Genomic DNA, 22,161 nt, shown 5'->3' on the forward strand with positions numbered 1-22,161 from the left:
TGCTGCAATTTTTTTTTTATTGTTAGCTCAAGGGCATGGATGTGAAGATTTTGATGGAATGTGGAATGTGTTGTTTTAACCTGTCAGATCATGGAGTGTCGATGCATGCTGAGATTAGGTGGCTAAAGAATTATACGCGTGCTGTTACAATTGTAAAAAGTCCCTTAGATGACTGGTTAAGATCAATGCTTGGGAATGTGTCACAGTGGGCTATACAATTGATAAAAGAAGCTTTAAGGTTTTTAGGTATTATTGTACTAATTTTGATTATTGTTAAACTTGTTTATAATTGTATTATGCAAAGTGTTCAAAGGATAACCTCCAAGGCCTTACTTGCACAAAAGAAAAATGGGGGAATTGTTGGGGTTTGGTTTGAGCAAGAGGGGACATGGGTCCCAGGAACACCTGTGCAATTCAGGCCTTGAAGAATTCTCTGTTATTAATATAGCGATGGAGTAGGAGCTGTGGGAAAGTGCTGATCGCTTGGTATGCTGAAGTCAAGCTGCCCCTGAGAAGGGAGGCAAACAAGATAAGGAGGAGGCGAGATCTGGGAAAAAGAGCAATTAGACTGAGTAGAAAAATTCCACAGAGTAGTGAAAACAATGATGTAACCTTTTAGAGAGAAACCAATAGTATGTGTTAAATTAGAATAGAATTAACTATGCATAAGATAAGACTATAAATAATGAAGTGTGGAACAATAAAGTTGGATGGTTACTATCACTCATATTGAGTGCTGTCGTCCCTGTCTCCGTTCTCGTCACATTAACAGACTTGTCAGTTAAGATTCATCCAAGTCCATAAAGCAAGTGTTAAATAGACTTTGCACTTATCGCTTCAGTCTGGAATGAATGTTACTGCCAGCACACTGACATGTGCTTTTAAGATATATACAATCATTACTGATCTGTGTTGAGATCAGAGGCTGGAAAAACATGAACCTAGCATTTTCATGCTTGATTTCATTAGCCAGCAAAGTGGCTTAAAGAATCAGGTCCACAGCTTCCTCTGTTAACCTCTCATCGCTGAATGCTACACTTGGCAAACCTACTAACATACACACCTAGATACTATGGCCTGAACTGCTCAGCTAGAAGCAAAGTGTTCAGGAAACCTATCAGAATATCATCAAGTGGATGAGTGGTAGGAGAAAGCAAAAAACACAAGACACACATTTGAAATGGCCAATTGCTCCTTAAGGCAAGGCAGTGGGTATGGAGAGAATATTCAGAACATGCCTTACCTGTGTAGTGCACCACACGTCTGACCCTTCTTTGGAAACGTCCGTCCTGTTAAAATTAGAAAAGGTGATTCTTTTCTTGTCTCTGACTGGCTAGGCAGGTTTATCTTGCAAGAGGAAAATGCCTGTCTGAGATCTGTAGTGACTATGCTTTATCAAATCACTAATAAGCAAGACAGGAATGGGTATGGTTTAGCATAAAAGGTTCCAGCTTGGCTCCTCATGCAATTTTCCCTTCATTGGTGGGCATTATGTATGCATTTACATAAAGCACTGTCAAAACTTCAAGGATTATAACCAGAAATCTTTCGGAATGTTTCTGTTGTAATTTTTCAAATGAAGCAGTGGAAGGCTCCATTTTCATTGACATTTCTAATGCCTTTCACTCAAGAGCTCTGACAGAGGCATCTTTAATTAGCCAGGAAGGGCTTTACAGAAACTTTCACCTGCAAAGGCACTGGGCTCTTGTAATTTCCATACTGAAAGGAAATGCAACTGGAAAACAAAATTACCATTTTCAAAATTACCATGTCACAGGTGCTGCCAAAGGCACTAAAAGCTAGGGGAAGACTTTCCAGACTGCATTAGGTGCCAGTGGTGTATTAAACTACCTAACCTTGATTTCTTCAAGTAATGTTGTCCAGGGGAAGGCCCTGGACCAGCTATTGAGGAACATCCTTGCCAGAAAACCAGAAACTGAGGCTCATCTCTTAGTTGACTTGCTGACTGCCTCAGCATGCATTAACATGACAGATCATGGAGTATGTCCAGCAGATCAAGGGATATTCTCCTCCCCCTCTACTCTGCCCTGGTGAGACCTCACCTGGAATACTGCATCCAGTTTTGGGCTCCCCAGTTCAGGAGGGACAGGGATCTACTCGAGATTGTCCAACAGATGGTTATGGGACTGATTAAGGGACTGGAGCACGTGCCTTATGAGGAAAGGCTGAGAGACCTGGGGCTTTTTAGTCTGGAGAAGACTGAGAGGGGATTTAATAAATGTTTATAAATATATGAGGGCTGTGAGAGTCTAATAAGTTTGTCTCTCTCTATGTGAGTCAACAAAGATAAAGTGATAGCAGAGCCACTGGAAAGAAGGTGGAAAGAATCCTGTCCACCAATCCCGGATGCAAATCAGCTTGTGATTGCATCGTGATAACACGGGACTACAACAATGGACCCAAGGACCCAGCCATCACGCTTTCTGGGCAGGGTGGTTTCCGCCCATCAAGTACCTTGGGCAGGGTGATACGATGGTTTCCACCACCTGTGTAAAGGAATGTGGGAGGACTTGTCTGGATGGAGATGGGGTAGACGGAGATTCCCCCCTCGCCTCCATCCAAAAATCTTGCCCACATACACAGCAATACACAGATTTCCTGCCACTGGAATTCCTGAGGGACAATATTTGACTACATACCTAAGGACTAAAAAACTGTATAAAAGACTTGAGCAACTACTGGTTTGAAGAGAGAAACAGAGGAGAGAAACAGAAGAGAGAAACAGAGGAGAGAAACAGAGGAGAAAAACGGGGAGAAAAACGGAGATGAAGGAAAACACAGGAGACGGGCCAGGCCGCTGAGAAGAGAAAGCCGGGACGATGCTGCTCCGGAGAAAAGAAGCTGCCCGGAGGACCACAGCTCCAGCCAAATCCTCAGCACCCCTTCTCTACAGACCCAGGCTGCCCAGAGGAGCCTCAGCACTGTTCCTGTATCAACCCAACATCTCCCCAGAGGACAACAGCTGTTCTCCAGCAAAAGCCTCACCACGGTTTCTCTACAAACCCAACATCTCCTGCAGCACCTTTCCTCCACAGACTTTAAGTGTCTGTCGTAGTTTGGGCTGGGTGCCCTTCTGCTACAGGGGTGCTTCCTGTGTCCAGAAGTCCAGCCCAGTGGGTGGACACAGGAAATTAGGTTATTTCCTACCATGATCCCTTGCACCACTATAAGTTTCACGGCGGGGTCTGGCACTTCCTCTTTTCTTCCTCCTCCATCAGCCGGTAACATGGGGGAGAGATCTCCTGGCTTTGGGCCTGGCTAGGCCCAAGGCCACGGGGGGATGGGCAGTCTCAGATCTGGCCAGCTGAGACTAGCCTAGCAATGGGAGGGGGAAGAAGGAGCCCTGGGGGTCTTGGGTGTACCCTCAGGTAGGGATGGGTTTCTCTGGGTCTGTTTTTTGGGTTTCTCTCTCTTGTCACTGTATTTTTAGTTTTTTTTTCCTGCACGCACTCACTGTTCTATTTAAACTTTCCATCACCTTTGCAATCCGTTTGTCTGAGTCGTTATTTCTGCGCGTGGTGGGGAGGGGGGGCTTGCCCCAACCCATTACATTTTGGCGCACCAACGTGGGGCTGGCTGTTCTGCCCACTCTGCAGATCGATTGCAAAGGATGGAGAGTTTAAATTCAGTTCTGGGCGTCGGTTTGGGTTTGGCAGTTGGGGGCTCAAGTGATGTTGCCGGGGCGACCGTGTAAGTTCTTGTGGATTGTGGGGGGATGACTGGTGTGCTGCCGGTGGCGCGGACCCTCTGCTATTTCAGGCAGGGGTGGTTTTCGACCATCGGCATCGGGGTACCGCTTGAGAACGCGGAACCTGCCCCTCCTCCGCGGCGGGCAGTGAAGTGGGGGAGGGGCAGCGGCGAGCAGATCAGAGTCAGGTCCGTTCTCGCTGCAGGGATAGAGCCAGCCGCTGCGAGCGGGCGAGCCAGCTCCCGAAGCCCCGGGGGGCCGACGGGGACTCCAGCTGGAAAGCCGTTTTCAAGGGCTCTGAGAACGCGCGTATGGCTTTCGCTGGAGAAGCCGTTTGAGTGTCCGAGGGGTGGAGGTGATTTTGATTCTGCGCCGCGGCGGCAGAGGTGGGCGGAGCCCTGCTGCGGGCGAGCGGCGCCGGCGGACCCGGCCGTACGCTCGGGCTGCGGCGGGCCCGGCCCTAGTCTCTTCCCCGACTTTTTCGGACGAGTTCCGAAACTGGCGCCGAGCACCTGGTTCCACCTCCCTCTTCTCAGTGAGCTGTGGTGCAGCCCCTCCCTTTCTGGTGGTGGGGGGGGGGTGTGTGCAGCCGGATGCTGCCTTGCCTTGGTACGGGTACGCCTAGTGGGGGGGCGGTGTACCTCGGACAAGCATCCGTGTGGTTGGACCGCAGTTGGAAGCGGTTGGTTGCGGCACCCTGGATGGATTGAAAAAGGCAGTCGTGGGTTGGATTGTTTCGACTGGCCTGCCCCAGGGGTGGAGAATATGCCGCCGAGTGAGCATGGGTGAAAAGTAGAGGCTTGGCTGAGAAGTCGTGAGGCTGTTCCAGGTGACCAGGATGCCCAACGGATCCATGGAGAACTTGCACCGCAGGAGAATGAGTTCTGCATCGCCGGGAGGTTCCATTGGATGAAGGAAGAAGAACTGGAATGGACAGACACTTGAGCATGACTGAGAGACTGAGTGGACGCCCAGATGAAGACACGGACTTCGCCGAACATGTCATCAGTTTTCTGATTTGATGATGTGTTTGGGTGCAGGCATCATGGTTTGAAATAAAGGGGTGGCTCCTGTCGTAGTTTGGGCTGGGTGCCCTTCTGCTACAGGGGTGCTTCCTGTGTCCAGAAGTCCAGCCCAGTGGGTGGACACAGGAAATTAGGTTATTTCCTACCATGATCCCTTGCACCACTATAAGTTTCACGGCGGGGTCTGGCACTTCCTCTTTCCTTCCTCCTCCATCAGCCGGTAACATGGGGGAGAGATCTCCTGGCTTTGGGCCTGGCTAGGCCCAAGGCCACGGGGGGATGGGCAGTCTCAGATCTGGCCAGCTGAGACTAGCCTAGCAATGGGAGGGGGAAGAAGGAGCCCTGGGGGTCTTGGGTGTACCCTCAGGTAGGGATGGGTTTCTCTGGGTCTGTTTTTTGGGTTTCTCTCTCTTGTCACTGTATTTTTAGTTTTTTTTTTCCTGCACGCACTCACTGTTCTATTTAAACTTTCCATCACCTTTGCAATCCGTTTGTCTGAGTCGTTATTTCTGCGCGTGGTGGGGAGGGGGGGCTTGCCCCAACCCATTACAGTGTCTTGGGGGGGGGATGAGGGGTGTGGTAATATAATTCCTTTCCTCTTCTATCTCTCGTTTCTCTTCCTCTCTCTCTTTATTTTCTCCCTCTTCCTTTCTTATGTCCACTTTATGTAATAAATAGTCTAGCTGTTGATACTTTGGCCTCGTTTGTGCCTTTAATTTCACAACACGGGAATATTTAAAAGAACTGTGTCTCCGGACCGAGACATCTAATGTCTCCGGACCGTGACATTTAATTGGCGTAGTCGGCAGGATTCCCGTGCAGTGAAAAGTATCACAGCAAAATTATTCCATTTCTGAGAACCCCGAAATGTGTGTGTGTGCCTGAGACGTACTTTTAGTACGAAGCGAGAGTGGAGTCCAGATTCGCGTTTCCACTCGCCCGAGAGGGAAGTGGCCGGAGAAGGACGAAGCGAAATTTTCAGAGAGACTGTGTGGGAGTTCTCAAAAGCTTTAAATGTGTGTGCTTTCTCGGGGAAGATTATCTGGGGTACGACTGTTGGTTTTATAGTGTGACCTCCTCGAGAATCCTCTGTACCCTGCTTTAAATGTGCGTGCTTTCCCGGGGAAGATTATCTGGGGTACAACTGTTGACTTTATAGTGTGACCTCCCCGAGAATTCTCAGTACCCTCTTTTAGGAAACCCAGCGTTGGTGATATTTGTAAAGTGTGGCTTTCCCGAGAAGCCCAGTATTGAAGCAAAAGTTGAGAAACTTCTGCTGGTGTGTGTTCTCTCAGGGAAACAGAGTGACTCTTCCCTAAGAATCACAGGGTTGTTATCCTAGTGTAACAAAAAATGTTGAGGTACAAAAGCTGAGAAGCTTTTGCAAGTGTGGGTTCTCTCGGGGAAATAGTGTGACTTCCTTGAGAAGCCCAGGTTGCTGTTGTTTTTTCTTGTGTGTGACCTCTCCTGAGAAATCTATTGTGCATTTTTCCTGGAGAAGATTATTTTGTAGTAAGCCTTTTAAAAGTGTACGTTTTTCCAGGGAAGATTTTGCTGGTACAAACAGTGTTTTGATCTGACTTCCCCGTGAAACTTAGTGCCCTATTAAGAAGTGCTTTGTGAAACAAAAGAGATGGCCCGGTGTGAGAGGCTTTTTAACCTTTTAGAAGTTCACGGTGCCCGCCCATCTGTACAGGTACTTGACTGGGCCCGTGAAAATTGGCATAATTTCCAGAGTGTGGCTGATAGAATTGTGGCCCTGCAGAAAGATGCACGAGCAAAAGCCGGGAAAGGCAAAGGTTTTATTTGTGCGGTTTTAGGTGCCTGTTTAGCCGCCTCAGTGAAGGAGAAAGAGGAGTGGCATGAACAGGAGAATAAAACTATTTCCTCTTTGCAGGACTTAGTTTCGTCACTACAAAGCCATGTTGCCACTTTGAAAGACGTAGTGTCAGATCTTAAAATTCAATTGGAAAAGGAGAGGAGGCAAAATTCGTATTTGGACTCAAAAGAGGGTGTGAATTACTTGGAGTCTGCCCCTATGTGCTCTCGGGCAGAACTGACAGCGGCTAAGGAAGCTGCTGCGCATATCAGACCTCTCATTAAAACTGAAGTTTTATATGAGGATGGGGAGGTTACCCCCACTATCACAACCAAAGAAACGCCTTTCTCCTCAACTGAATTGGCCAAAATTCGTGCAGAATTTGCACGCTCTGCTGAGGAATCTGAGGTGGAATATGTCTGGCGAGTTTCAAAAACTGGAGGTGATCAGATTCTGTTAACAGAAGCTGAAGCCATGGGCTATTGGGGTGATAATGTTTTTCTAACTACAAAAAACAGAAGTGGACCCCTAAGCCTTACTCAGAGGGCTGCCTATTGGGCAGGGGGGTTTGATCCAAAGGAGAGGGGTGAACCCCTAATTCTGTGGGGAGGGATGAATCAGATAATGGAGAATGTGCAAAAGGCTGCATGCCTGCAGATGATATATGAAAGGGAACTAAAACATCATTTTGAATCCCCTCTTTCTCTCCTGGTGGATGCAAACAGAATGACTCCTTTGATCAGGGGTCTCTCTGACTTGCTTAAAATAAGAGGTATCCAGCTTCAAAAAGAAATAGCTAATACCCCACTTTCTTCCAGGACATGGCAAGACGTGGGGAGGGAGTTATTAGATTATGCTAGGCAGTATAGTGTACCTGAGGAAATTAAAAAACCTCAAAACAGAGGTTTGAGACATGTGAAAATGACTCACCCACCAAGCCCCCAGGGCCAGATACGCCGTATTCCTAGTAGGCACCTGGCTAGGGGCAGGGAACACTTGAATACCCGGCAATTTTGGTGGGGGGTGGGTCAGAAGAAACGTATTCCAAAAGAAGTGGTTGATGGGGTAGCCACGAGGCAATTAGAAATCATTGTGAAATGCTGCCCCGAGCCTAAAACGAGGGCTGAGTTCACTGCTCCCCTCTTGGTGGGACCATTTGGTGATTTGAGGGGTATGCACCCCAGGGCAACCAAGGGCTTCACTTCCCAGTGGTGAATTGGGGGGTGAAGCATGAATCAGGAGATCACCAAAAAATTGTACTTGGTTTGGAAAAAGACTTTTGTTTGTGTTTAGCTTGGCTTTGAGAGAACCTGAAGCAATCAACGATACTTACAGGCCCATTCAAAGTAATTATCACCTGAGAGGGTGGCTCTGAATGGTAACCTGGAAACACCAGTTTTGTATGTTTCAAGGTTGTGTTTCTTATTTGTGTTTCTTATTTAAGTTCTAATGCTAAATTTAAGTTCTAATGCTGAAGACTACCTGATGTATTGTCAGAAGGACTTGTCTTGCTACAATATGGAAGACTTCTCAAGTTTTGCATCACAGAAGACATCTCTTCAAGGACTGTACTTTCCATAACCCTGCAGACATTCAGATCTGGACTGAAGCTCTCACTTCAATTCCAAACTGAAGGACTGACGGGGTGGGGGGGGCTATGGGTTTGTTTGTTCTCCTGGCTTCCAGGAGGAACAAGGATGCTTTCACCTTGTGTAATTACCTGGTTTAATTTTGTTATATTTTCTTAGTATTGTCAATCTTGTATAAATCCCTGTTGCATACAGTGATTCAACATGTAGTGTCCAATATGCAGTTTGTGTCTAATGATGGTGTACAACAGATTTGTGCTGTTAGCCAATCAAAACTTACGTCTATTGCAAAAATTGTTTAAAACTTCTTTCCTTTCCTTTCTTTTCTTTCTTTCTTCCTTTTATCTTTGATTGACGGGGTGGTGTGAGAGTCTAATAAGTTTGTCTCTCTCTATGTGAGTCAACAAAGATAAAGTGATAGCAGAGCCACTGGAAAGAAGGTGGAAAGAATCCTGTCCACCAATCCCGGATGCAAATCAGCTTGTGATTGCATCGTGATAACACGGGACTACAACAATGGACCCAAGGACCCAGCCATCACGCTTTCTGGGCAGGGTGGTTTCCGCCCATCAAGTACCTTGGGCAGGGTGATACGATGGTTTCCACCACCTGTGTAAAGGAATGTGGGAGGACTTGTCTGGATGGAGATGGGGTAGACGGAGATTCCCCCCTCGCCTCCATCCAAAAATCTTGCCCACATACACAGCAATACACAGATTTCCTGCCACTGGAATTCCTGAGGGACAATATTTGACTACATACCTAAGGACTAAAAAACTGTATAAAAGACTTGAGCAACTACTGGTTTGAAGAGAGAAACAGAGGAGAGAAACAGAAGAGAGAAACAGAGGAGAGAAACAGAGGAGAGAAACAGAGGAGAAAAACGGGGAGAAAAACGGAGATGAAGGAAAACACAGGAGACGGGCCAGGCCGCTGAGAAGAGAAAGCCAGGACGATGCTGCTCCGGAGAAAAGAAGCTGCCCGGAGGACCACAGCTCCAGCCAAATCCTCAGCACCCCTTCTCTACAGACCCAGGCTGCCCAGAGGAGCCTCAGCACTGTTCCTGTATCAACCCAACATCTCCCCAGAGGACAACAGCTGTTCTCCAGCAAAAGCCTCACCACGGTTTCTCTACAAACCCAACATCTCCTGCAGCACCTTTCCTCCACAGACTTTAAGTGTCTTGGGGGGGGGATGAGGGGTGTGGTAATATAATTCCTTTCCTCTTCTATCTCTCGTTCCTCTTCCTCTCTCTCTTTATTTTCTCCCTCTTCCTTTCTTATGTCCACTTTATGTAATAAATAGTCTAGCTGTTGATACTTTAGCCTCGTTTGTGCCTTTAATTTCACAACACGGGAATATTTAAAAGAACTGTGTCTCCGGACCGAGACATCTAATGTCTCCGGACCGTGACAAGGGCTAGGTGTGGAGAAGGAAGGGACAGCCTCTTCTCACTTGTGCCCTATTATAGGACAAGGGGCAATGGATGTAAACTACAGCACAGGAAGCTCCACCTCAACATGAGGAAGAACTTCTTTACTGTAAGGGTCACGGAACACTGGAATAGGCTCCCTAGAGAAGTTGTGGAGTCTCCTTCTCTGGAGACTTTCAAGACCTGTCCAAATGCATTCCTGTGCAACCTGTAACTAGATCCTATGGTCCTGCTCTGGCAGGGGGGTTGGACTCAATGATCTCCAATGGTCCCTTCCAACCTCTAACATCCTGTGTGATCACTCATGCATTATAGTGTGCATTGAAGGGTATAAAACATCCAGTAACATACACTATGTATTTGGGGCTTATATGCCAAAACCACTGTGAGCAGTAAATGGCAGAAAAGGAGGCTAATAGGGTGACTCAAGACTTATTACATGAAATTGAGATTATGATGGTTCCAAGCATTATCTGAACAGCCTTGTTCTTCATCAGCTTATATTTGGCTGCTGTGAGTTGCACAAAGCACAATACAATAGATAGCAGTCAGGACACTACTGTAACCCTGTTACAGTTTGAGATGGGTGCCCCCCTGCAATGTTTACTTCCTGTGTCCAGAAGTCCAGCCCAGAGGGGTGGACACAGGAAATTATGTAGTATTTCATACCACAATCCTTTGCACCACTATAAGATCCAGTGCGGAGTCTAGCACTATCTCTTTTCTTCCTCCTCCGTCAGCCGGTAACTGGGGAGATGTCTCCTGGCTTTGGGCCTGGCTAGGCCCAAGGCCACGGGGGGATGGGCAGTCTCAGATCTGGCCAGCTGAGACTAGCCTAGCAATGGGAGGGGGAAGAAGGAGCCCTGGGGGTCTCGGGTGTACCCTCAGGTGGGGATGGGGTCTCTCTGGGTCTGCTTTGGGATTTTTCTTTGTCACTCTGCTTTTGCTTTTCTGTAAAAGTTCACTGCTTTCTATTTAAACTTTCCATCACTTTTGCAATCCGTTTGTCTGAGTGTTTATTGTTTGCCAGGGGTGGGGAAGGGGGCTGCCTCAACCCAGCACATTCTTGGTAGCAGAGGATGGTTAAGGTGGGCAGAGGGTTTGCCCCCAACCCCTTTACACTCTTGGCGAGCCAGCCAGGAGTAGGAGTTGGTTATTGTGGCTACTCTGCAGATCGGATTGCAAAAGATAAGAGAGTTTAAATTGAGTTCTGGGCGTCGTTTTGGTTTTTTGGCAGTTGGGGGCTCGTGTTGTTGTTGGGGCGATTGTGTTAAGTTCTTGTGGATTGCAGGGGGACTCCTGGTGCGTGACCGGTGGCAGAGAGTCTCTCTTGCTATTTCAAGCAGGGGTGGTTCTTAACCATCGGAATGGGGGCACCGCTTGAGAATGCGGGACCTGCCCCTCCCCCACCTTTATTCTTTGCGGAGCGGTAAAAGCGGCAGGGAGTGAAGTGGGGGAGGAGCAGTGGCGAGCAGATCAAAGTCAGGTCCGTTCTCACTGCGGGGTAGGGCCAGCCGCGGCGAGCGGGCGAGCTCGACTCCCTATGGGCGAACGGGGATTCCAGCTGAAAGCTGTTCTCAAGGGCCCTGAGGACGTGCTCATGGCTTTTGCTGGATGAGGCGTTTGAATGCCCGAGGGGTGGAGGCGATTTTGATTCTGTACCGCGGCGGCAGAGGTGGGCGGAGCCCTGCTGTGCGCTCGGAGCGGCGGCGGTGGTCCCCGGCCGTCCGCTTGAGCTGCGGTGGCGGCGGGACCGGCCGTGCGCTCGGGCTGCGGCGGCGGTGAGCACAGCCGTGCGCTCGGAGCGGCGGTGAGCACGGCCATGTGCTCAGGCTGCGGCGGGGCCGGCCCTAGTCTCTTCCCCGACTTTTTCGGACGAGTTCCGAAAATGGCGCCGAGCACCTGGCTCCACCTCCCTTCTTCTCACTAGGTTGTGGTGCAGCCCCTCCCTCCGCCAGGGGAGGGTTGTGTTTTGGATGCTGTCACGTCTCGGTACGCGAAGGCCAGATACCCACCAAGCCACTCTATCACTCCCCCTCTTAAGTGAACAGGGGAAGAAGGGAAAGAAAATATAACAGAAGCCGGGGATAAGATAGGAGCAATTTAATAACACTAATAAGCAAACAGCAAATAGACCGCGCGGAAGCATAGAAAGAAGAGAGAGAGATGTTAATCTCTACTTCCCATCAGCAGGATGGTGGTCGGTCTCGGGAAGCAGGGCTCTCTAAGCTTGGTGGTTCCTTGGGAGGATAAACGCCATGGACGAATCCCCAACACTTCCTTCTTTCACGTCCTTCTTATACCTGAGCTGACGTCAGATGGTATGGAATACCTCTTTGGCCAGTCTGAGTCAGCTGGCTCAGTTGTGTCCCCTCCCAAGATCCTGCCCACCCCTCCATGTACTCCTGGGGCAGGGAAATGTTGAAAGGACACAGCTCGGATACTGAATTCAGCCGTAGCCAAAACACTGCTGTGTTATCAACTGCTGCTGCAAAAAAACCACAGCACTAAAATGATGCTGTGAGGAGAATTAACTCCACCTCAGTTCAACCCAATACAATCTCCACCCCTTATTCCATACCATTTGCATCAAGCTCAGGTTTTACACATTTCAATACATTTAACCATCTCATTTGATTCTTACACCAAAATAACAAAAGAACACAAAAATGACTTCTTGCTTACATTCACAACCTGATCTACATACTTAAACTATCTCAATATTTCAACATATAGAGACTTATATCAATGTCTCAGTCCTCTCTTAAAGTTTTCTTTCTGCTCCTGTAGATGTCATTTGGGAATATTCAAGACAGAAGCAGGATATTCTGTTCTTGGGCACCAACTCCAGATGGTCTCAACCACTGTGTCATTCTTGATCCTTGGAAAACTTCATCAGTCCGTGTTCTTCTTGCTTCATTATTTTCTGCAACATGCAACTCACATTATTCACATTCTAAATTACCTTTCCCCCAGTGTTAGGTCCCTTTGTGGCACACACTGAGTCTCCCCATTTCTTTTCATTACCCACCATGTACATCCAGGCCCCTGAGCAAAGACAATCCCACGAATGGGTTTGCCTTTCCCCATGGGAGGAGCAACCCACACTGCCTTTCCTAGCCACTTTCCCATGTGTACTACAGGGACTTTATCTCCTCCCACAGTGTGCAAGGGTTCTGTTTGGGCAGGACCAGGACGGTTAGCAGATCCTCGAGAATTAACCAGCCAAGTGGCTTCTGCTAAATTTACATCCCAGTGCCTCCATGCTCCATTACCCAATGCTTTCAGCATAGTCTTTAACAGTCCATTATATCTTTCAACCTTCCCAGAGGCTTGTGGGTGATAGGGAATGTGATACACCCATTCGATGCCATGTTTCTTGGCCCAGGAGCTGATGGCATTGTTCCTGAAGTGAGTCCCGTTGTCAGACTCGATCCATTCAGGGGTACCGTGCCGCCACAGGATTTGCCTTTCAAGGCCTAAGATGGTGTTCCGGGCAGTAGCATGATTTACAGGGTATGTTTCTAACCAGCCTGTAGTTGCTTCCACCATGGTGAGGATGTAGCGCTTGCCTTGGCGTGTTCGTGGCAGTGGTCCAATATAGTCAATCTGCCAGGCCTCGCCATAGCGAAAACCCAGCCACCGCCCTCTGTTCCAGGGAGACTTGGCTCTGGTGGCCCTCTTGATGGCAGCACAGGTTTCACAGTCATGTGTGACCTGTGTGATGGCTTCCATAGTCAAGTCCACCCCTCGGTCACGAGCCCACCTGTACGTAGCATCTCTCCCTAGATGTCCTGATGTTTCATGGGCCCATCGAGCTACAAACAGTTCACCTTTTCACTCCCAGTCTAGATCCACTTGAGCTATATCAATCCTGGCAGCCTTGTCTGCATGCTCATTGTTTTGATGTTCTTCATTAGCATAACTCTTAGGTACATGAGCATCAACATGACGTACCCTCAGGGGCACGTTCTCCACCCGAGCAGCAATGTCCTGCCACAGCGAGGCAGCCCAAATAGGCTTGCCCCTGCGTTGCCAATTGGTCTTCTTCCACTGCTGTAGCCATCCCCACAAGGCATTAGCCACCATCCAAGAATCTGTGTAAAGATAAAGTACTGGCCACTTTTCTCTTTCAGCAATTTCTAGAGCAAGTTGGATGGCTTTCACCTCTGCATATTGACTTGATTCACCTTCTCCTTCAGTAGTCTCAACAACTTGTCGTGTAGGACTCCATACAGCAGCTTTCCACTTCCGATGGCTTCCTACTACACGACATGATCCATCAGTAAATAGAGCATAAGGCCTTTCATCTTCATGTAACTCGTTGTATGGTGGTGCCTCTTGGGCACGAACCACTTCCTCAGGCGATGCTCCAAAATCCCTACCTTCTGGCCAGTCCATAATCTCTTCCAGAATTCCTGGGTGGTTTGGTTTTCCCAGTCGAGCTCGCTGTGTAATCAGTGCTACCCACTTACTCCATGTAGCACTGGTGGCATGATGAGTAGAAGGGATGTTTCTTCTGAACATCCAATGCATCACAGGCAGCCTTGGTGCTAAGAGGAGAGTTGCTTCTGTACCCACTACTTCTGATGCAGCTCGAACTCCCTCATAGGCTGCTAAGATCTCCTTCTCAGTTGGTGTATAGTGGGCTTCTGATCCTCGATATCCTCTACTCCAAAATCCTAACGGCCGACCTCGGGTTTCACCTGGTGTCTTCTGCCAGAGGCTCCAAGTAAGACCATGCTCCCCAGCTGCGGTGTAAAGGATATTCTGCACCAATGGTCCTGTGCGAATGGGCCCAAGTGCCACTGCACGAGCTATCTCTTGTTTGATCTGTTCGAAAGCTTGTTGCTGCTCACTACCCCATTCAAATTGATTCTTCTTTCGAGTTACTCGATAGAGAGGGCTGACAAGCTGACTGTAGCCTGGAACATGCATCTTCCAGAACCCTACAAGGCCTATAAAGGATTGTGTCTCTTTCTTGTTGGACGGTGGAGACATGGCTGTTATCTTGTTGACCACATCCATAGGTACATGACGGCGTCCATCCTGCCACTTTATTCCCAAGAACTGAATTTCTTGCGCAGGTCCTTTGACTTTGCTTTTCTTTATAGCAAACCCAGCCTTTAAGAGTATTTGAATGATTTTTTCTCCCTTCTCGAACACTTCCTTTGCTTTATCGCCCCACACAATGATGTCATCAATGTACTGGAGATGTTCAGGGGCCTCACCCTTTTCCAGTTCACTCTGAATTAGTCCATGACAAATGGTGGAGCTATGCTTCCACCCCTGGGGCAATCGATTCCACGTGTATTGAACACCCCTCCAGGTGAAAGCAAATTGTGGCCTGCACTCTGCTGCCAATGGGATTGAGAAGAATGTATTGGCGATGTCAATAGTAGCGTACCATTTAGCTGCCTTTGACTCCAGCTCATACTGGAGCTCTAGCATGTCTGGTACAGCAGCACTCAGTGGTGGTGTCACTTCATTCAGGCCACGATAGTCCACAGTTAATCTCCATCCTCCATCAGATTTTGGCACTGGCCATATGGGGCTGTTAAAAGGTGAGTGTGTTTTGCTGATCACTCCTTGGATCTCCAGCTGGTGAATCAGTTCATGAATGGGACCCAGGGAGTCTCGGTTTGTACGATACTGCCGTCGATGCACTGTTCTAGTAGCAATTGGCACCTGTTGTTCTTCAACCTGTAGCAATCCCACAATGAAAGGACTTTCTGAAAGGCCAGGCAGGGTAGACAGCTGTCTGATCTTCTCTGTATTCACCGTGGCCACACCAAAAACCCATCTATAACCCTTTGAATCCTTGAAGTACCCCCTCTTGAGATAATCAATACCAAGAATGCAAGGGGCTTCTGGTCCAGTCACAATGGGATGTCTTTCCCACTTGTCCCCTGTTAGGCTCACATCAGCTTCTAATACAGACAGCTCTTGGCAGCCTCCTGTCACTCCAGAAATCCAAAGAGATTCAGCACCTCTATGCCCTGATGGCATCAATGTACACTGCGCCCCTGTGTCTGCCAGCGCCTTGTATTTCTGTGGCTTTGATGTGCCAGGCCATCGAATCCACACAGTCCAATATACTCTGTCATCCCTCTCCTCCTCCTGGCCGAAGGCAGGGACCCTCTACTCCTGGTCCTCATCAGAGCATTCACTGTCTGATCTGGGTAGTACCTGGCCAGAGGTCCCCTCATCGGGATCAAGGGGTGTAACCTCAATTCTTCTCCTGAGAGATCGTTGATTACTTTCCTGGCTCTTTACAGCAGATACCTTTGCTGTTTTCTTAAATGATCCCTTTTTAGTTGTTGTTTTTCCTTTCAGTTCACGTACCCGAGCTTCCAGTTTATAAGTGGGTTCACCATCCCACTTCCTCATGTCCTCCCCCTGGTCACGAAGAAAAAACCAGAGTATTCCACGTGGTGTGCGTCTAGGGCTCCCTCTCTCTCCGATTGAGGCAGGAGGGGACAGATTTCTTGGAGTAGACCTGGTCAATGAGGCACTGGCGCGTGGAGATGAGTTAGTACAGAGGTTATCTTCAAAATTCTGGAGCCAGGCTGACACAATCTCCACAGACCGTGCGTCCTCATCCAAATAGTACATCATTGCTAGGCTGTTAGAATACGATGCTGGAGCGCCTTGGATCACTTTCCTCCACATGGCCCGTGTGCATGGGACATCTTCTGGATCTGTGGAGACACTTTGATCATCTAAATCACTATAGATAACTTCCAACACTGCTAATTCTCTTAAGTATTGGATTCCTTCATCTGCTGTATTCCACTTCCCTGGAGAACTCATAAGGTCCTCCTTGCATGGGTACCTGGCCCTCACACTTAGCAGGAGTCGTCTCCAGAGGCTGCATATGCCTGTCTCCTTTGCAATGCCTTTCTCAATACCTCTGTTTCTAGCAATGGGTCCCAATTGTTGGGCCTCTTTGCCTTCCAGCAGTTGGCTGTCAGCCCCATTATCCCAGCACCGGAGCAGCCAAGCAGCAATTCGCTCTCCTGGCTGGCGACTATAATCCTTGCGTATGTCTCTCAGTTCTGCTGAGGTCAAGGACCGAGTAGTCTCTGCCTCTTGTCTAATCTCACTCACATCCTCTGATCTCCCACTTGATGGACCAGCCTCTTGATCATAATCCTCCTCATCCCTTATCAATCGATGAGAGGGACCTGTTGACCTTCTTGTCCACTGCTTCTTTTTTACAACTGGGGCAATCTCTCTGGTTGCTGTCTGGGTCCCCATCTCCACCACGGTGTCCTCAGGTAGTGTTTGGGTGCCTGCCTCAGCCATAGTCCTCATAGAGTATTGAACTGTGGCTCGGTAAGCACAGGCCAGGCCCCAGTAAAGTGCAAGAAGTTGTTTGTTCTCATTGGGATAAGCGAGGCACCCTTCTATCAGATGGCGAGTTAGTTTAGTAGGATCGCTCGCCTCTTCTGGGGTAAAGTCCCAGGCTATGGGAGGTGATAACCGTCCTAGGAATCTGCCCAAATCCTTCCACACACCCTGCCACCCAGGGACTGAGCGCTTCAAGTCACACTTCAATATATCCCCACCCGAAGACTGTCTCTTCTCATGCCATGATGGAATCAAACTCCACAAAACCCGTAACATGCCAGTAATGTTGATTAACAGTACTAGGGAGCTCACATATGGATGGATCAAAATTTTGGGGGCCTGCATAATAAAATTCTCTACACTCATTTCAGGTGGGGAGACAGAAATGATGATCTCTCTAGCATAGCTCCCACAGAACAGCAGCCCTACAAACAGGAGAAAGAGACACATAGACGTTATTTGCTTCGGCATGTTCCTAAACAAATGAAGTATTTCCAAAACAAAGCAGAAATTATCAGCAAGCCACGTGACCAGCACAGGAGCCTGTATCATAAGCAAGCTTATATAAAAAAAAAAAACTGCAGAAACTACAGCTATGTTATATGTTCGTTTCCCGGCCAATGCACCAAAAAGGACTGTGGTGGTTTGGCTCTGGCCTGGAGGCCAGATACCCACCAAGCCGCTCTATCACTCCCCCTCTTAAGTGAACAGGGGAAGAAGGGAAAGAAAATATAACAGAAGCCGGGGATAAGATAGGAGCAATTTAATAACACTAATAAGCAAACAGCAAATAGACCGCGCGGAAGCAAAGAAAGAAGAGAGAGAGATGTTAATCTCTACTTCCCATCAGCAGGACGGTGGTCGGTCTCGGGAAGCAGGGCTCTCTAAGCTTGGTGGTTCCTTGGGAGGATAAACGCCATGGACGAATCCCCAACACTTCCTTCTTTCACGTCCTTCTTATACCTGAGCTGACGTCAGATGGTATGGAATACCTCTTTGGCCAGTCTGAGTCAGCTGGCTCAGTTGTGTCCCCTCCCAAGATCCTGCCCACCCCTCCATGTACTCCTGGGGCAGGGAAATGTTGAAAGGACACAGCTCGGATACTGAATTCAGCCGTAGCCAAAACACTGCTGTGTTATCAACTGCTGCTGCAAAAAAACCACAGCACTAAAATGATGCTGTGAGGAGAATTAACTCCACCTCAGTTCAACCCAATACAAACCCTAAAGTATGATTCATCTCTATCATCTTCTATGATCTCATTTAACTTCAGCCATCTAAAACACTGGCAGCTATAATATGCCAGTTTCCTGGAATTCTTCTATTTGCAGTGGAGAATTAGCAGCACTTTGAGAAAAATCCAGCCTATCCAGAGAAAGGGAAGATGAATTCTTCTCTAGAGGTTACTATGGAAAAAACCTACAAGGCTAGACTCGCCATCTAAGCTGAGAAAAAGTTTTGTGATATGAATCTTACCCTTGGCAAAAGAGGTGTTGTTCAAATGATGCACTATTATACAGAGACCCGAGAAAAGGAGTACCAGACCTTACGGACACATATTCTGCTGTATGAGCAACACCAGCAAAGTCAGTGAAGTTACATAAATTCAAATCAAAGTTGAATTAAAAGCAAAGCTTCTCAGGACCACTGACTAGCTGTGGTTTTAAGACCGTGTTTAAAGTCAGCTGATATTTATTAAGACTTGCATCCAAGAGTACTAATCCATATAACTTTATGTGGAATAAGATATTGCTTACAAAGACAGGGCTGATATATTTAATAGCTAGAGAGTACAATTACAAGGTTAAGTTCACCCCTTCTTTCTGCGCTCAACCCAGCAACATTACTTACACCCACACATAAGTATTCTGCTTTTAAATCTGTGCAACCAAGAGAAGAATGAGATCCCCCAAGCTAAACAGGACAGAGGGAGAAGTCCATTTAAAAGGACACAAAAAGAAAAGATACTAGACCAAGGAAGTTCAGCTGAGATGGACTTGAAAAAATTATTTATGGTTGTGAACCAGCCGAGGATGAATCTGACTTATTCTATCCATAACTATGGATGGATGTTCTCCTTAAAAAAACAACAAACCCCAAATCCTGTGAAATGATATTTTAACACCGCTGAAGAGCAGAACGACATGAACTGGCTCTGGAAGGGAGATCCTGCGCCAAGCAGAGGTTATTGCCACTCGGGCTGCAGGCGGCGCGGCCACGCGGGAGGGATGCTCACACAAATGGCCGGTGGACTCCGGCGAGGATGGGCGAGGAACCGGGGAAAGTTTGCGGCAGGGCGCGCTCCCTGGAGAGCGCCGCGACGCTCCCGGCCCCACCGCTGCGACCCGTGCCCGGCCGGCTGCACCGCGCAAGGGTTTGTGCACCTGTCAAGCGGATGTCAGAGACAAATCCCCAGCCCCCTCGCCGGCCCTGCTGCTGCTTCCCCCGCCCGGGGAGCCGACAGCTTCCCCCCGCCGCTGGGACCTCGAGCAGCCGCCTGGCCCTGCTTCCCTTTTCCCGCACCAGGGAGACGTGCCCGCGGAAATGAGGGGCAGCGGGGGCAGCCGTGGTTCCTTCCTGCACCCCGTCGCCTCACGGCACCGGGGCTCCGCGCTCCCTCCTCTCCCCTCAGCCTTGGAGCCCCGGGCGACACCCACCGGGTCGGGTAGCCGGTCGGAGCCGGGCGCTCCCGCCCCCGTGCTGCAGGGCTGCTGCCCCCGCGGTCCCGTACCGTCTCCCGGAGAGATGGTCTCGATCTCTACTCCCATGGCGGCACCGGTGCGGCTCGACTCCGTCCGACACCCCGCAGCTCGGCACAGCACGGCTCCCCGGCGCGTCCGGACCCCCAATGTTGGCCCCTCCGCGGCCGCCTGACAGGGGCCTCCCCAGCTGCCCGTCACCGCCCGCAGCCAATGTGGGGCAGGGGCGGGGAGGCCGGGCAGGGGAGGGGGCCGCCCGCCTCCGCCCGGAGCGCTTAGGGGCCGCGGCGGTTGAGGGGCATTCGATGGCGGCGGCGGTGAGCCCGCCCGCTGGCATCGCTTGCTTCGCTCACGGCCATGCGGGAGGTGCTGCCGCCCTCTTCCGGCCAGGACTCGTCGGAGCGGGGTCCCACACTGGCAGCCCGTGCGGCGGTGCCCGCAAAGCGCTACGACGGGGTTCTCGTTGCCGTTTTCCCCTCCCGGTCCGACCGTGCAGTGTGAGCGGCGGGAGGGCTGAGGGCGTGTGCGGAAGCTGGCCATACAGATGGGGCTCTCCCGAGCCCACTGCCGAACTCAAGCCCGCCGGGCAGGCCGGGGCACCGAGCAGCGCGCCTCGGAGCTCTCCCAGCGCTCAGCGTGGCTCCGAATGCAGTGCGAGAGGCAGCGTTTTCCTGGTCACAAACGGTCGTGCAGGAATTAGCCGCATTGTGCATGCCAACGCGTACGTGTGCCCGTTCCTGTCAGAGTGAGGAGTATGCTGGGGGGAGCCATCCGTGGTGCCCCCGCAACGTCACCCACGCCACTTTGAGGTACCTTGAGTACCGTGCAACACAATTTATAACGTCCTGTCCTAATCCGTGTTTAAATAGGAAAATCTATGTGTGTATTGCTCATGTGCTCCCATGATGTGATATTCCAAATCCAAAAGCCTTCACAAGAGCTACACGTACTACTGATGTCACTACTACAGTGACAGGTCATGTCACTGTAAATGTTTCTGTGAGGCACTAGCACTGACAAAAAACCAAGAGAGTCAAGCTAGAATCAGTGACTTCCCTCAAAGCAGGTGCCCAGGGCAATTCTGATAGCATACACATAATGGTGGCCATTTGATGAAAGGATCAAGACATACCAAAAATCTCAACATGCCCATTATAGGAAAGTCTAATTTCTCACCACTGCTGGTTACTATAGGTCTGCAGCACAGTCATCTCCTCTCACCTGAAACTTGTTCTAAGTGCCCCAAAACAGAGTAAAGTTTCCTCCTAAAGCAATTCTGAATCCTTGTCTTCCTTTACAAACTCTTCATTCACTTCTGCATCATAGAATCATGGAATGTTTTGAATTGGAAGGGACCTTAAAGATCACCTAGGGCCAATGCCCCTGCCATAGGCAGGAACACCTCCCACTACACCAGTTTGCCTGACGCCCCATCTAGAATAGAATAGAATAGAATAGAATAGAATAGACCAGGTTGGAAGAGACCTTCAAGATCATCGCGTCCAACCTATCATCCAACACCACCTAATCAACTAACCCATGCAACCAAGCAATCTGTCAAGTCTCCTCCTGAACACCTCCAGTGATGGCGATTCCACCACCTCCCCGGGCAGCCCATTCCAATGGGCAATCACTCTCTCTGTGTAAAACTTCCTCCTGACCTCCAGCCTGAACCTCCCCTGGCGCAGCCTGAGACTGTGTCCTCTTGTTCTGGTGCTGGCTGCCTGGGAGAAGAGACCAACCTCTGCCTGACTACAACCCCCCTTCAGGTAGTTGTAGAGAGCAATAAGGTCACCCCTGAGTCTCCTCTTCTCCAGGCTAAGCAGCCCCAGCTCCCTCAGCCTCTCCTCATAGGGCTTGTGTTCCAAGTCCCTCACCAACTTTGTTGCCCTTCTCTGGACTCGTTCCAGCAAGTCAACATCCTTCCTAAACTGAGGGGCCCAGAACTGGACACAGTTCTCGAGGTGTGGCCTAACCAGTGCAGTGTACAGGGGCAGAATGACCTCCCTGCTCCTGCTGGCCACACTGTTCATAATGCAGGCCAGGATGCCATTGGCCCTCCTGGCCACCTGGGCACACTGCAGGCTCATGTTCAGCCTACCATCAACCAGCACCCCCAGGTCCCTCTCTGCCTGGCCGCTCTCCAGCCACTCTGACCCTAGCCTGTAGCACTGCATGGGGTTGTTGTGGCCGATGTGCAGAACCCGGCACTTGGATGTGTTAAATCTCATGCCGTTGGACTCTGCTCATCTGTCCAGCCTGTTGAGGTCTCTCTGCAGAGCCTCTCTACCCTCCAGCACATCAACTCCTGCCCCCAGCTTGGTGTCATCAGCAAATTTACTGATGATCGACTCAATGCCCTCATCCAGATCATCAATAAAGATGTTAAAGAGGATGGGGCCCAGCACTGATCCCTGGGGGACTCCACTACTGACTGGCTGCCAGCTGGATGTGGCACCATTCACCACCACTCTCTGGGCTTGGCCATCCAGCCAGTTCCTAACCCATCTCAGAATACTGCTGTCCAAGCCATGG

At 49.6% G+C, this 22,161-nt stretch overlaps 1 protein-coding gene across 4 annotated transcripts in view; it reads right to left on the minus strand.

The window, feature by feature from the left end:
* The window catches only part of FKBP1B (FKBP prolyl isomerase 1B), a 76,388-nt gene extending 56,470 nt beyond the window's left edge, over positions 1 to 19,918 (minus strand). Inside the window, exons 1-2 of one of the 4 annotated variants that reach the window (XM_068143128.1) lie at positions 19,659 to 19,914; positions 1,244 to 1,289 (exon numbers count right to left, since the gene is read on the minus strand). Coding sequence is in view for 2 of the 4 variants with exons in the window: in XM_068143126.1 (XP_067999227.1) it covers positions 13,412 to 15,583 (2,172 nt within the window). In the remaining 2 variants the exon portion in view is untranslated. The other 3 variants (XM_068143129.1, XM_068143126.1, XM_068143127.1) reach the window with 3 other exon arrangements.
* Between the last annotated feature and the right edge of the window lie 2,243 nt (positions 19,919 to 22,161).

Source organism: Melanerpes formicivorus, unplaced genomic scaffold (assembly GCF_026170545.1).
Source record: "Melanerpes formicivorus ecotype bairdi unplaced genomic scaffold, bMelFor1.0.p_v2 SCAF_9, whole genome shotgun sequence".
NCBI classification, from domain to species: Eukaryota; Metazoa; Chordata; class Aves; order Piciformes; family Picidae; genus Melanerpes; species Melanerpes formicivorus.